The sequence below is a fragment of the Lissotriton helveticus genome, chromosome 5_1 (assembly GCF_964261635.1).
Source record: "Lissotriton helveticus chromosome 5_1, aLisHel1.1, whole genome shotgun sequence".
NCBI lineage: Eukaryota > Metazoa > Chordata > Amphibia > Caudata > Salamandridae > Lissotriton > Lissotriton helveticus.
In genome coordinates this window covers 464,664,242-464,680,053 of record NC_136065.1, presented here as the reverse complement: position 1 = coordinate 464,680,053, position 15,812 = coordinate 464,664,242, and the positions used below count along the sequence as shown (strand labels likewise).

The 15,812-nt window shown below is 45.7% G+C and overlaps 1 protein-coding gene across 5 annotated transcripts in view; it reads left to right on the top strand.

Annotated features, from left to right (window-relative positions):
- ADK (adenosine kinase) overlaps positions 1–15,812 on the top strand; it is a 647,508-nt gene that overhangs the window by 616,019 nt on the left and 15,677 nt on the right. For all 5 annotated transcript variants that reach the window (XM_078642739.1, XM_078642738.1, XM_078642742.1 and 2 more), the window contains one exon: positions 2,648–2,734. In XM_078642739.1, coding sequence (XP_078498865.1) covers positions 2,648–2,734 — 87 coding nt within the window. The remainder of the gene's footprint in view (positions 1–2,647; positions 2,735–15,812) is intronic.

The window sequence follows — 15,812 nt, the reverse complement described above, 5'->3', positions numbered from 1 at the left end:
TGCTCTGTCAGAGGCTAGGTAGCTATGTCTCCACTTCCGTTCGAGTTGGCGAAGTTCTAGTTTCTGTTCTTTTAATTCAGCAGAGAACCATTTGTGGGCGTCCATGCGGCGGGCGCGAGAGAACTTGGTCAAGGGGGCATGTTCATTACATGCGGAGAGGAGCCACTCGGAATGCGTTTTGTCCATCAGATTGATGTCTGGTAGCTGGGTGGGGACGGAGTTGGACAGGGAGGAGAGAAAATCTTGGAGGTTTAAAGCTCTCCATTTCCTGACTGAGCCTCCAGGGGGAGCATGGTTTTTTTGATAACCCTGTGTGGTGATAGAGAATTGTAGTAAGTGGTGGTCGGACCAGATGCATGGTGAGGCCGTGGGACAGGAGGTGGAGATGTTATGAGACCAGATATGGTCTAGGGTATGTCTCTTTTCATGGGTGGGGGTCGCGACATGTTGGTGAAAGTTTAAGTTGGAGAGGAGTTCAAACAGTTCTGTGGCGTGAGGTCCAGCATCAGCGTTGTTATACCAATAGTTGAAGTCTCCTAGGACCATAACTTTGTCGTGGTCGACGACTAGGCCTGCAATTTGTTCAGACAAGGAGGCAGGGAAGGAAGGCATGGATGTGGGAGGACGGTATACCAATACTAGCACCATAGTGCCTGTCTCGGTGTCAGATTTGATAACTAGGTTATCCGAGTCTGGTAGGTCTAGAGGGTGTAAGGGGGAAAAAGTGTGGTCTTTATGAATAATGGCGGCCACGCCTCCCCCAGTTTTACCTGGTTTTCTATTTGCAGACAGGATGTAATAGTCTGATGGTAGGGTCGAGAGTATATCTGGCAGGGAGTCTGTGGTGAGCCATGTCTCAGTGACAAAGAGTATGTCGGGGCTCTCCGTTTTCAGAAGCAGGAATATGTCAAGTTGGTGTTTGACCAGGGATCTGGTATTGAGGTAAAGGCAGCGAAGAGTCCTGAAATTGGGTATAGGGGGAATAAGATTTTTTAAATTTGGGGGGAGAGTGTGAGTCGGGTCTTGTGAGTAATGAGGAGCGAGGATGCTACTTGCCTTTAGGCAAGCGTGCGTGGACGGGTCGAGTGGTTGAGGAGAGGGATCTTGCAGAGAGTGTAACTCTGAAGAGGAGTATCTGATGATTTCACCATTCTGCCTGGTCCCTGGGCCCGTCCAGGCGCGGACGGGCGCAGACGGGCTTGCCTTAGGCGCGCCTTCGGCGCGCAAACGGCGCTCCCGCTGCGCTCGTCCGCTGCGCTTCCTGCCCTGGCACATAGTAAAGCAGAAATAAGGGGCGTGGCCTCAAGGGGGCGTGGCTGGCGAGCACACCTGCGATGGCGGCTCGCCGGTTTGAATGGTCCAGGCGGGTTTCTTCATCCAAGACCTCTGTTTTCCCTAAGGCTGATAGGAAGTAGTAAGGGGCACCGTAAGGTCACTAGGGGAGAGAATTCTGAAACCTTGCAGACTCGTAAGCACAAGAGTTTCTGCAGTTTTAATGCCAGAGGCAATTCTCTGTCGTGTGGTCTGATTAGCTGGACCTGCTGGGGTTTTTTGTGGCTCAAGGGCAACTCATCCATTGGATCTATCCCCATACAGATCTTCAAACACTAGATCTTATGCAAGGTTCCCAGGCAATTCAGTCACTTTTCTTCAAATTGGGGCACATCCGCAAGGTTTTTGAGAGTTTAGTACTGAGACTCAATCCTCAAAAATGGCAAAAAAACACCAAGGTCCAGTCTGACAAACATCACATAGCATTGTTGTGCAGAGTCCTCTTGAATTCAAACAAACGATGAGATACTGACTTAAGGAGGGCAGTATTTATCCCAATTTAGGGATCCAGGTGAGAATTGTGGGGCAAAATCTAGCTTTATTTAAAGTTTACATTTTTTTTCAAACGTTTGAGTAAGGGCATATTAGACTTCGTCCTTGGCGGGCATTTTCCAGTAGGTGCAGTTCAGACAAGTAAGAAAGACCTTGTGAAGGTCATTCTGTTAATTCAGGCCAGGCTGATTAAGCTACAGAAATTACTTGCAAGGGTGTAGTCGCAAACAAATGAGGATCACATGGCTTTTACTTTGCTTAGGATGAAGGTATACCTGAACTGTATTCTTCTGCCAGTCACCTCAAAGCTTAATAGTGCTTTGAGATTGTCGGGGAAACACTGATGGGATTATTTAATGAGGGTTTCAGGGTAGTATTGATCACCCTTTTCAGGCCTTCTAAAGATGGGTGGGGGCTCTTCTCAGGCAGCACCTCAGGCAAATACACTTAGCTGTGCCGGGTGCATGCCTTCAGGCTTGCTCCCAATCCAGGGCTACTTGACAGCATCTAGTTCCAGACGCTGTAGCAGCAACGCAGTTCACTTCCTTGCCTCTGTTCTTTTGTTTTAAGACCCTCTTATTTGCAGAAGAAGGAAATGTGTGGAAACTTGCAGAATTGGATATGTAATACAAGCAGCAGCAAGGCTTTGTCCTTTCACTCAACTCTGCCCTCTGTATTGTCTCGTCTGTCTGCTTTTGACTGACAGTGTCTCCCCACTCCATACTGACGCCGTCTGTGCTCCTCCTTACGCTTTGTTATTCACTGCCCTGTTCACACACTGTTTTCAGCCTATTTGCTTACACCCCATCTCTTCTTTCCACAGCGGACAAAGTGGTTGCCTTCCCAGTCCTGGAAATCGATCAAGCATTGATTGTGGATACAAATGGTGCTGGAGATGCCTTTGTTGGAGGTAGGTGTCTATTTGCCGTTTTCACGTTACCTTACAGGGTATGCACTAGTGTCTGTGTTTAAATGTTGAGATGATGCCCTCATATTGATGAATACCAAATAGCTCCTGAGTGCATTGTTATGAGTTTTTGCCTGTAGGTGGCATACATAGAACCAAAGTACAGTTGTAACGGAGGTCTGTCTTGTCAGCACCTCCTGTTACATAATGTCACTGGGGATCACCAGAAGTTGTAAGTCAAATGGGACCATTGATGCCTAGATCTGCTGCTTTTGGAGAATGGGTTACATGGGTTTCTCTTAAGATGTGATTCCGGACACTTCAGGCCTAGTGAGGGCCTGCCCTTGCACACACAGCTTGCTAGGCACAACTGTCCTATGAGCATTATGGGGTGATCATTGGCAGCCCTACATATCAATTAGACTGCAGGTCCAAAGGCTGGTCCTGTGGGCTTTTAGGGTGGAATCAATGGCCACACTGAGCCTTCTGGCCTCCTCGAAAGTGGCTTTTGTCCTCGTCGTACGTGGCCTCTGGCTTTCTGTTTTTCCTCTTAAGCACATGGTTTGGTCACATGCCTGTCCCTCTGCTCAGCGCCTGGATGTAAAGAAAGGTTGAACCTAGTGGATTCTGGGAAACACTGCCCATGTGGACATTTAGTGAGATTAGTGGTGAGATTTGATGGCAGATAGTGATGACATAGATGATAAAAAAAATCGTGATCCGTCTGACTTCAGCTCATAAGCAGTGCATTGGGAGATGTACAATTGCATAGCTCACCCTGAGTGACACATTTTTAGGTTTTGTATCAGAACAATATTATCCATTCATCTGACGTTTTAAAGGTGATTTCTGGTTTTTGTTTATTTTTTTATATACCTAATTATATTGCAGTGGGCTCTTTGAGTAGGTTTTGTCCCAAAGAACTATGTATGCACTGTCCATGGGAACTTGAGCTGCACATCCTTAGTATGTCTCCAGTAGCCATTAGGTCCACTTTGTGGCCTCCGGCCACTTCTTAAACCCTATCCTCCAGAATCAACTGTAAATAACCTTTAGTCATGAACAGCAGGCTCTTGGGAGAGCAGGTCCTTGAGCAGTCCATTGGAGGGAGAACTATAGTTGTGTAGCTAACCTTAAGTGATAGTGTCCAAAGGCCATATTGTGCACTGCTGCCTGTCGAAAACTTTAATAAGGAACATAGTATAACATTTAAAATAATGAAAACATTTGTGTTGTAGTGAAGATATCATTCACTACTTGCTTCATAAAATAACATGTAGTGAAATACCATAAGCATTTTAAAAACCTCCCTGCATGCATGCACAGGCAGCCATCTAGGAATGGTTAGATGAATTCGAAGAAGTTTACACGCTTCTGTAAAACAGCATGCTGGAGCAAGCATACCTTGGGGGGCGGGGGGGCTGTGGTGTTCTTAGTGTTAATTGTGCCATGTGGGTGAGAAAGGAGGAGGGAGAAGGCAGAACAAGGAGAGAGAAAATAGTCCTGCTTGCACTGCAGTGCAAGGTTCTGCCATCACCACTAGAGGGCAACAACTCAACCAATCGATAGTCAGTGTGAAATGTTGCTTGGGTGGGACAAACACTACAATAGGGAGGAAAGCCTCAACTCACCAGCAGAATACTGAGATAAAAAAAGAAAACCTTGAGTCAAGAGCCCAAAGCCTACAATGCTTATATTCGATAAAATGGGCCTGTTGCCAAGGGAGAGCTAAGGCTATCTTAACCTCAAATGATTCTGACATCACCACTAGAAGGAGACAAGTCAACCAATCAAAACACATTGAGACTGAAATGTTGCTTGGGTGGGACAAAGATCTAGGCCTGCTGCCTTTGGAGAATGGATCATGTGGGCTTCTCTTATGGTGGGATTCCAGAAACTTCGGGCCTCGTGAAGGCCACCGGGGCAGAGGAGTGCAACGTTTCTATGCCTCACACAGGACAATTTGTGTGGGATAAAGACCTCCTTTGCTGTACATAAGCCACTGTGGAGACCGATGGCTCTCTGTTCCTTTTTTCCTCAGGACTGACATGCTCTAAATGCCCACCTTATAGGAGACTCCAGTCATTTCCAGTGCACAGCGCGCTGCCACTCTAAGACGGCTAATAATCAAACAATATTTACTGACAGACTGCAAGGCTCCTATCCGGTAAGGAGCCCCCTCAGTGCTGCACCTGACCAGGATACGTAAATGCTGCTGCCTGTGTTTAAGAAGGGGTTTAAGGCTTCCCCTTACCACATGGGATCGATATCTTCGTTATTTCCAATTTCCAGTGGTGCTATATGTTTATTCCAATGTGATATATAGTCCTACAATTTCAGCAAATATATATCTATATAAATAAAAATGTAAATGTTAATTTGTTAAAAATTGTAAATCTCCGAAAGTTCTTAACCCATTGCTTTGAAATTTTGACACAACGTTGGATTCGAAATACACGCGTGTTTTTATATACACAACGTTGGATTCTGATACACGTGTGTCGAATACGCACGTGTTTTTAATCGAAAGCCCGAACACACACAAAAATGTCAATGTTCGTTTGTTCAAAATCTTAAATCTCCGAAACTTCTTCACCGATTGCTTTGAAATTTTGACACAATGTTGGATTCGATTAAGTGCGTGTTTATATATACACAACGTAGGATTCGAATAAGCGCGTGTCCAATACGCGCGTGTTTTTAATCGAAAGGCCAAATAGACCCTACCGATTTGGTTGCTGCGCAACAAAACTACAAGGGACGCATAGAGAGAATAGTCTACATATATTAGGATGGACAGTTGGTATCAGGATGGCAGACCGGGAAGTGGGTGGTGGGAGGGGGAGGAGGAGGAGTTGGTTTATCTTTGCAACATTAAGAAGGGACGCATAGAGACAATAGTCTTCATATATTAGGATGGACAGTTGGTGTCAGGATGGCAGACCGGGAAGTGGGTGGAGGGAGGAGTTGGTTCACTTTGCAACATTAGCGCGTGTTTATATATACACACAAAGTTGGATTCTAATACGCGCGTGTCCAATACGTGCATATTTTTTAAGCGTAAGGCCGAATAGACGCTATTGATTTGCTTGCTGCGCAACAGCTACAAGGGACGCATAGAGACAATAGTCACAAAAGCATATTGTATACCCACAAGCATTGTGAAATTAAACATGTTAGAAACGTGCGCTTACTCTTTTCTTTCTCCTCCATTTAACCAGACTGATCCCAGCAACGCGTGGCGGGTACAGCTAGTGTGTGTCTGTGTGTGTGTGTATATATATATATATATATATATATATATATATATATATATATATATATATATATATATATATATCCATCACAATCCAGGACCCCAAATTAGACTGACCACTCGGAAGCTGGATTTTCCAAACACCATTTTATTGTGACATGCTCGTGGAGTTTAAAACAGGAAATGTGCTTTCTGTCTGCTTTCATGCCAAACGCTTTTCGAGAGTTTAGCATACTCTCTTCTTCAGTGGCTTAGGTCAAAAAGGTGAAGTGTCTGCATTTTGTGATTTATAACGAGCACCTGCCCGTCTTGGGCGTGGCCACACATGGCCTTCTGGGCGCTGTAGTTTAGTGCTGTATTATCCAAGTGGATGCACACTTCAACAAAATAAAACATCTTTTTACTTCCCAAGTGGGTGAAAGTCCAAATTCGTGTCTTCTCTCCACTCTGCTTTACTGTGGCAATAAGGTGTGGGCTCGCTCTCATACCTGGATAGTCACGCCCCCCTTCCGCCTTGGGCGCTGTTTCCAAACGTGGTATCAGCAAAGGTCAAATTGTTGCATGAAGGGCCCAGTCCGCGACCAGGGAGGCCGCTAAAATCCATCACAATCCAGGACAAAATGCAGACACTTCACCTTTTTGACCTAAGCCACTGAAGAAGAGAGTATGCTAAACTCTCGAAACGCGTTTGGCATGAAAGCAGACAGAAAGCACATTTCCTGTTTTAACTCCACGAGCATGTCACAATAAAATGGTGTTTGGAAAATCCAGCTTCCGAGTGGCCAGTCTAATTTGGGGTCCTGGATTGTGATGGATTTTAGCGGCCTCCCGGGTCGCGGACTCGGCCCTTCATGCAACAATTTGACCTTTGCTGATACCACGTTTGGAAACAGCGCCCAAGGCGGAAGGGGAGCGTGACTCTATCCAGGTATGAGAGCGAGCCCACACCTTATTGCCACAGTAAAGCAGAGTGGAGAGAAGACACGAATTTGGACTTTCACCCACTTGGGAAGTAAAAAGATGTTTTATTTTGTTGAAGTGTGCATCCACTTGGATAATACAGCGCTAAACTACAGCGCCCAGAAGGCCATGTGTGGCCACGCCCAAGACGGGCAGGTGCTCGTTATAAATCACAAAATGCAGACACTTCACCTTTTTGACCTAAGCCACTGAAGAAGAGAGTAGGCTAAACTCTCGAAACGCGTTTGGCATGAAAGCAGACAGAAAGCACATTTCCTGTTTTAACTCCATGAGCATGTCACAATAAAATGGTGTTTGGAAAATCCAGCTTCCGAGTGGCCAGTCTAATTTGGGGTCCTGGATTGTGATGGATATATATATATATATATATATATATATATATATATATATATATATATATATATAAAGCTCCCAATTGAGGCGCCACACGCGTCGTGTCATTCACCTTTTATTTGGCAGGTAAGCGGGACAACAGCATCACCTTTCCAGCAAAGATTAAAACCAAACTAGTTCCGGGCTTCCTTAGCCCTTGTTCACTGGTATCTCGGAGGGGGAAAAAGCCGCATGAGTCTTTCACCGCAGTCGCAGCAATTCAGTTTATATCCCACCCCGATGGGCGTATGCGCTAACTGCATTGTGGCCTCAAGTTTTTATCAAAGTTTTTTTCATCCATAGTGAGATGCTGCCATACCCCCAATGCCTTTAATCACCACAGTGGGTCGTTCAGGCGAGGCTGGGGCCTGCTTCATTTTCTCCTCACCACCGGTCACGTCGTCCCTTTCACGCCTCGTGGTTCATTCAGCGTTTTGGGGCTGCAGCATCCACAGCGGGGCAAATATATATATATATATATATATATATATATATATATATATATATATATATATATATATATATATATATATATATATATATATATATATATATATAATTTTATTTTATTTTTTTACATGATATTCTTCACGTGATCCAATGGCCTAAACAGAATTATAAGAAATACATTTTACCACTAGGTTTAAGCAATGCATGTGCTACTGGTAAAATCTTGTTGGTTAATGAGCCTGCTAATGAAACCTTTATTTGTCTGTCAGTTTTACTGTCATTAAGAGAGCGCCCCGGTAACACTTCCCTGTACAGATATGTCTGTAAAATGCTGTTCCTTTAAAATTGTCTAGCAGTGCGGTCTTTCCCTACCTCTTCCTTTCTTCAGTCTTCTTGTGCACACAGTTCCAAAAATATTTACCTTCTGTATATTTTTAGTTTACTTTGTGTATATTTTTAGTTGCTCCTTTCCAATGTCCTTCTCAGAATGCTATCTAGACAACCTTTATGTAAAGTCTTTTCACAGAAAGGGCACAATGCAGTGCATGGTTTTGTACCCGGCTTTCATCAATCTCTGAAGTAGTAATCGGGGCAGTCAGCGGGCAGGCCTGACCTAGAAACTTCTCTTCTTGCAAAACAAAAAATGTAGTCCTAGCCTTTCACCCCTACCACCTAACAAATTGCAGTGTTCAGGAAGAACTAATCACCAGCCCCTGGCTAATAACCTGTTCATGGAATTACTGAAGTCTGCCCTGTCTCCATGTTCTTCACTTCAGTGTCCAGTACGCCACTCTCCAGCAACAAGAATGCAGACAACACCACCTATGTCAGGTGAATCTGTTTTCCTCCATCTTGTGCCATATTAAACAATGGTCATGCAAAATGGATCCCACTGGTTTCAATAGTGAGACGTTTATACACAGACTACTACACCTTTGCTCCATGCCTACTACACACTCTCACAATCTCCACAAATACACAGAATGTCTGCACAAGCTGCAGAGTTTTCACAGTCTTTACATTAGGGGCCAGTAACACTGATCTAAAGTTCTGGCGATAATAAAATATGATATGCACATCTACCTTGTCGGGGTATCAGTAGCTCAAGATAAGATAATGCCACTAACCTCGCAAGATCGTCAGCAGGAGCGATGGCGCGCGGATAAGCCTCACTATTCCCCTGGGCGCAACCCCACATAGAGCGAAGGGAAGGGGATAAAACAATAAACCCTGCAGACAAAACAGCTCTTCCTAATCCGTCTTCTCTCTTCAGAAAGACCACATCAGCACGGAAGCGTAGGAGGTTCTGGGAGGTACTATATAGATATAGGAAATAGGAAGCCAGGGATTAGAGAAAAAACATAAACCGGATCAATCATACAAAACTGTTGTTATGTCACTCTCACCACTTACAAGCGCTGTACTGCAGTCCCTTGAAATGAGGAAAGAGGTACTTTGAGGAAAGGAAATCCTGAACCCCTTTTTGCACCCACAAGGGTTGAAATAATATTTCACCTGGAGTCAGGTTTGTCAACTGATGTAACAGAAATATACACTATATATGCTGTTCCCCCAGTATTGGAACTTTCATAGATTACCATGCTTTTGTATCATTCCCCGTCGTCTGAATGGGAGTCTCGGTAACAAAATAACATAGCAGTAGGTACAAAAGAGAAAGAAAAAGGCCTAGGCCTCATTCCCTTTTGTAGCATATCCGCCTCTTTTTGTAAAAGAGACCAAACTAAGCATCAGCCAATCAGAAGAGCCTCGCCCCATAGAACCCTCCTGAAGGAACCTCAGAGCCTCAGATTTTCTACCGCACGTTGTGCTTAGGGAGTCTCCTTTGAGGTCTGCTCAATTTCTACTCTTTTCAGAAGTTTTCTTCAGGATTTCTCTTCAGAATTGTTGGCTGTCCCTTCCATGATGTCTTTTAAGGAGAAGAAGGCCCTTTTCAAGCCATGTTCCACCTGTGGCAAGAAAAGATTGGTTGTTGAGGATAAGCATAAAGATTGTATTTATTGCCTCTATCCTGATCATAAGGCTGCAGACTGCAAGATCTGCCGCACCTTTTCTACCAAGACCCTCCGGGATCGTGAGTGTAGGCTTCTTACCTAGCTCCAGAAATTGAAGTCCAGAAAAGACAGTCTCCAGTGACAGTGAAGACTCTTATTCAGCCTCATCTACAAGGTGGTCAGTCAAAAGGGGGCGGGGTTTACCCTTCTCCTTCTATGGAGCATCTATCTAAGGCCTCAAAAAAGACCCCCAGAGAGTCTGAGAGCCAGGGTCCGGTCGAATCTCCTCACCATGGTGAAAAGGAGAGGGAAGGACCACCTACACCTTCTTCTGGGATGAAGACTGATCCAGCCTTCAAAAGACCCTCTCAGTCTTCTGGGAAGTCTGACAGAAGCTCCAAGTCGTTGACGACGCAGATGAATGCTTCGTCGACGAAGGCGCGGAAGCCTAAGCTTAAAATGGTGCCGTCGATGGGCTTGTCCGCGGTACAATCGACGTCGACGATCGTCAACGAGGACACTGTCGTCGACGGCGATGACTACGAGGAGTTCGGTGGCGACGACGACAGTATCGGCGTCGAGGGCTTCGACGACAACATTGACGGCGAGGCATGGCTTGGCAGTTCGGGCTGGACTGTTCCCATGAGGCACATGGTCAGACTGATTTGCATATGGCCATGTCTAAACTGGGGTGGCAGAGTGGGCTAAAGAACGGTGATGGATCAAACCCAGATCTTTTGACTGGGTGTGAGTGTTTGATTGGTTCAGATGCTCCGTCCATCACCACCCCCTTTTGTACAACATTGACGACGACCGCAGGAGCGTCGACTGTCTCGGCGGCGGCGGCGACAACGCCCATCTCGTCATCGATTGTTCGTTCGTCGACGCAGTCTACTCTGTCGACGACGACGGTAGTATTACCACATACAGCTCCATCATCGACAATTCTGTCGTCGACGGAAAGAATTACTATTTTTATTAGAAGAATTACACCTGACATGACGTCTCCTAGGAGAGTTACCCCCTTGCCTCCAGCTCTGCTGTTAGAGGAGGATGATGACGAATCAGATGATGATGATCAGGACTCATATGGTTATGCAAACAGTCCATCTCAGCTTCTGGTTAAATGCCAGGAGACGGATTCGGAAGGGGAGTACCAGCAGGAATGTGGGTAGCATCATTCTGCCCAGCCACAACAGTATGCGAGGCAAGACATGGTGTCTGTACTATCTTCTCTCTTGCAGGATCTCCAAAACATGCTGCAGGATTACAAATCTAGATGTTCTCAGCCTGCGGCTGTAACGACTACGCAAGCCCTGCCTGTCCCTGCAGCTCCTACAGGGGTTTCTCCAGAAGTGCAGGCTCAGGTGACATCTCAGCCGCAGACACCGGTTCCACAGGTATCTTCGATACCACTGGACACTCATGATGATTCCTCTCTTCAATGGCTAGTCTTTTGGTGCGAGCAGCGAATGCATTGGCTATATTGGGCAAGTACGATCGCCAGCTATGGTGTGACGTTTTGCCACATTTGGATCAATTTCCTCCAGAATCAAAAACAAGAGGCGAAGAAGATTTTACAAGAAGGGGAAGCAACGTTAATGGAAATTATAGACTGTGCCATGGACATCGCCACAACAGTTTTTCGTTCATTGGCTGGTGCTGCAGCCCTTCGTCGCCAGGGATTGCTCAAGGCGACTTGGTTCAGACCCGAAATCCAGAATAAGATTGTGGATCTACCTTTCGATGGAGAGGCATTGTTTGGAAAGTTGATAGATGACACTCTCCAGGATATTAAAAAAGACAGTGAGACGGCTAGGTCTCTGGGTACGCTTCACTACCGTAAATCTCCATTCAGAGGTTCCAGAGGCAAGAGTACCACGTACAGAGGCTCTTACCAGCAGCAAAGGTACTCCTCATATGGCTCAGGTTCGCAACAGTACCGCCAGCCTTATCAGCAAAGACCAGGCCAGTCCTCTAATTTCTCAAGACCTAATAATAGAGGAAGGCAAACTCACCAAGGACGTGAAACGTCCAAGAGACAATAGCGGCCTCCTGGCTCTTCCTACTGTGCCCACCTCCGCAAGATCATCATCAGTAGGAGGCAGGGTGTCTCAATACCTTCAGAATTGGTCCAAGATAACATCAGACCGTTGGGTGCTAAACATCATTCGAAAGGGCCATACTTTGGAATTTATGCAAATCCCACCATCCAAGCCCCCGGCTGCCATTCCATCGAAACATCTGCGTCTTCTGCGGCTCGAAGTTCATCAGATGCTCCTGAAAGGTGCTATAGAGCCGGCCCCCTCCGCCCAAAGAGGAGAGGGATTCTATTCCAGGTTCTTCCTGATAAGGAACATGCTAGAGAAATGGCACCCCATTTTAGATCTCAGGGAGCTCAACACCTATCTCATCTCCCTATCTTTCCGGATGGTCTCACTTCAAGACATACTACGTCTCATCAATCAAGGGGATTTCATGGTCACGCTCGATTAAGAAGATGCGTACTTTCACATACCGATTCACCCAGCACACAGAAGGTTTCTGCGATTTACAGTAGCCAAGAGCCACTTTCAATTCAGGGTTTTACCCTTTGGTCTTCGCTCAGCCCCAAGAATATTCAAGGTGCTGGCACCAGTGACAGCGTTTCTACAAAAGAATCACTATCAAGTCTTCCCTTACCTGGACGACTGGTTGCTGAAGGCTCCGTCCAGGGAGGCCGCGAGGGAAGCGGTCAACGCATGCACAAACCTGTTTCAGAATTTGGGTCTCACTTTAAACAAGGAGAAGTCATCTCTGGTTCCGTCCAGGACTGCTCGCTTCCTGGGGGCCATTTTGGACTCTGATCTCAAAAAAGCTTTCCCAACCTGGGAGAGGCAGGAAAAGCTACAAACCATGGCGCTAGCCTTAAGAAGGTGTCTTTCAGTACGCCGTTACAAATCTCTTCTAGGGGTGATTTCTTCATGCATTCCTCTAATTCCACACTGCAGATTGAGGATGCGTCCTCTTCAGGAGCAGCTGGACATCCAGTGGAGACAGATTCAAAGTTCGTTCGACGACAAAGTGACCATCACCTCGGTAATGAGAAAAGCTGCCTTGTGGTGGACAAAGCAGGAGAACTTGTCCCAATGTCTATCCTTCGTAAGCGATCCGTCTCCTCAGGTTGTGACGACTGATGCGTCATTGGACAGCTGGGGGGCAGTACTGCAGGATCTGCATGTCAGTGGACATTGGTCACCTCAGAACCGTCTACTTTACATCAATCTCTTGGAACTCAGGGCAATCAAACTGGCTCTTCAAGCTTTTCTCCTTCGACTAGGAGGTTCGAAGGTTCTCATTTGGACGGGCAACATCACGGCAATGCATTACGTAAACAAGGAAGGAGGAACCAGGTCTCTCCCGTTATCTCAGGAAGCTCAAGAAATCTGGGAATGGGTGATCCTTCACGGGATTTCACTGCAGGCGGAACATCTGCCAGGGATCTTAAACGAAAATGCCGACAGACTAAGCAGGCTATCCTCAGTCAGTCACGAGTGGGAACTGAACCAGCGGGTTCTGGACAAGGTTTTCCAACAGTGGGGCAAGCCTGCAATAGATCTATTTGCCACACCGACCTACAAGAAATGCCGGTCTTATGCAAGCAGGCTTCACCATCAAGGATCATTGGGGAATGCTCTTTCGATAGCCTGGTCAGGGACATTTGTTTACGCCTTTCCCCCCATTCCAATGAGCCCGAGACTTATCAGGAAAATCAAAGTGGAGCCATGCAAGATGATCTTGATAGCCTCTGCTTGGCCGAGACAGCTCTGGTTCACGGAACTCCATCTGTTGTCGCTTGTTCCTCCTCTTCCCCTGCGAACCAGTCCGGACCTTCTCACAATGTCCGAGGGGCAAATTTGGCATCCGGATCCAGCTTCTTTGCACCTGACAGTTTTAAACAACAAGGGACCCCAATCAAGTCAAACAGGGACCTAGGGGAACAGTTTTATGGAAACAACAGTAGTCCCATGCTTATGTGATACAACACACCAAATAAATATAGACGAAATCACTTCTATATTTTCAGAAGGACATGTCCAGCCGGACAGAGGTCTTCCAGGTTTACTTAATAAACACAATTCTCCAAAGAATAAAATGTCAAGAATACCTTCCACAATGCCCCTGTGTGGTGCACAAGCCTGTGCCCGACACTAACGGGGTGAACACAAGTGAAAATAGTAGAAAGGTTCAAGGCAAAACAAACGTTTTTCTGTTTACATATAAATTTGTACAGAAAATATCAAGCTGCACCATTACATAAAATCAAACAATCAGATTTGTATCGGGTGCACAAGCAAGTCGACGGCGTTTCGGTTTCATCAAGAAATCATAGAAACCATCATCAGGACAATTTAAATACTTTGCCTTTACATTAAACCTCAATTTTGCCTACGTGAAGAAGATAAAAATACTTTAGAAACAGAAAACATACAAGAATAAGTGATGTGACTCTTCGTGCGCAGTGCACATGCTGGCTCGTCAGGGAGTGATATTTATTCATAACCTGGTTGTTGAAGCAGTGACATAATTCACAAGTCTATAACATGCGACCTAGGTTGCTATCATGTGCCTATGGGCCATAAGTGAATGATATGGATATTGATCGTCGTGCCAGTGGACTACAATCGTGGTAAATTCGTGTAGCTAGCACTTGCCGGCAGGTGTGGCTATCTAAGAATGCGCGCCTCGCACTTCTTACCGAGGCATAGCGCGTGTGGGCTCAGATATCAATAATGGCAAGGTGCCCGGACCAGCCACCCTGTAAAACGAAGGGTGTATATTAAAGCATGCCAGTTGTATGGGAAAAACCGGCGGGCGTAAGAGGAAAAAGGACAGCCATCTTACCAAAATACAGCGTCTGGTAGACCCGGTTTACGATCGTGTAAACCGGGTCTACCAGACGCTGTATTTTGGTAAGATGGCTGTCCTTTTTCCTCTTACGCCCGCCGGTTTTTCCCATACAACTGGCATGCTTTAATATACACCCTTCGTTTTACAGGGTGGCTGGTCCGGGCACCTTGCCATTATTGATATCTGAGCCCACACGCGCTATGCCTCGGTAAGAAGTGCGAGGCGCGCATTCTTAGATAGCCCCACGTGCCGGCAAGTGCTAGCTACACGAATTTACCACGATTGTAGTCCACTGGCACGACGATCAATATCCATATCATTCACTTATGGCCCATAGGCACATGATAGCAACCTAGGTCGCATGTTATAGACTTGTGAATTATGTCACTGCTTCAACAACCAGGTTATGAATAAATATCACTCCCTGACGAGCCAGCATGTGCACTGCGCACGAAGAGTCACATCACTTATTCTTGTATGTTTTCTGTTTCTAAAGTATTTTTATCTTCTTCACGTAGGCAAAATTGAGGTTTAATGTAAAGGCAAAGTATTTAAATTGTCCTGATGATGGTTTCTATGATTTCTTGATGAAACCGAAACGCCGTCGACTTGCTTGTGCACCCGATACAAATCTGATTGTTTGATTTTATGTAATGGTGCAGCTTGATATTTTCTGTACAAATTTATATGTAAACAGAAAAACGTTCGTTTTGCCTTGAACCTTTCTACTATTTTCACTTGTGTTCACCCCGTTAGTGTCGGGCACAGGCTTGTGCACCACACAGGGGCATTGTGGAAGGTATTCTTGACATTTTATTCTTTGGAGAATTGTGTTTATTAAGTAAACCTGGAAGACCTCTGTCCGGCTGGACATGTCCTTCTGAAAATATAGAAGTGATTTCGTCTATATTTATTTGGTGTGTTGTATCACATAAGCATGGGACTACTGTTGTTTCCATAAATCTTTGCACCTGACAGCATGGCTCCTGAGCAGTGAGAATTCATGAACCTTCCCATCAATTAAATAAGAGGTTATCTCCCAGGCTAGAGCTCCTTCCACGAATAAGACTTACCATTGCAAATGGAAAAGATTTTGCATTTGGTGCAGGAAAGAAGGTGT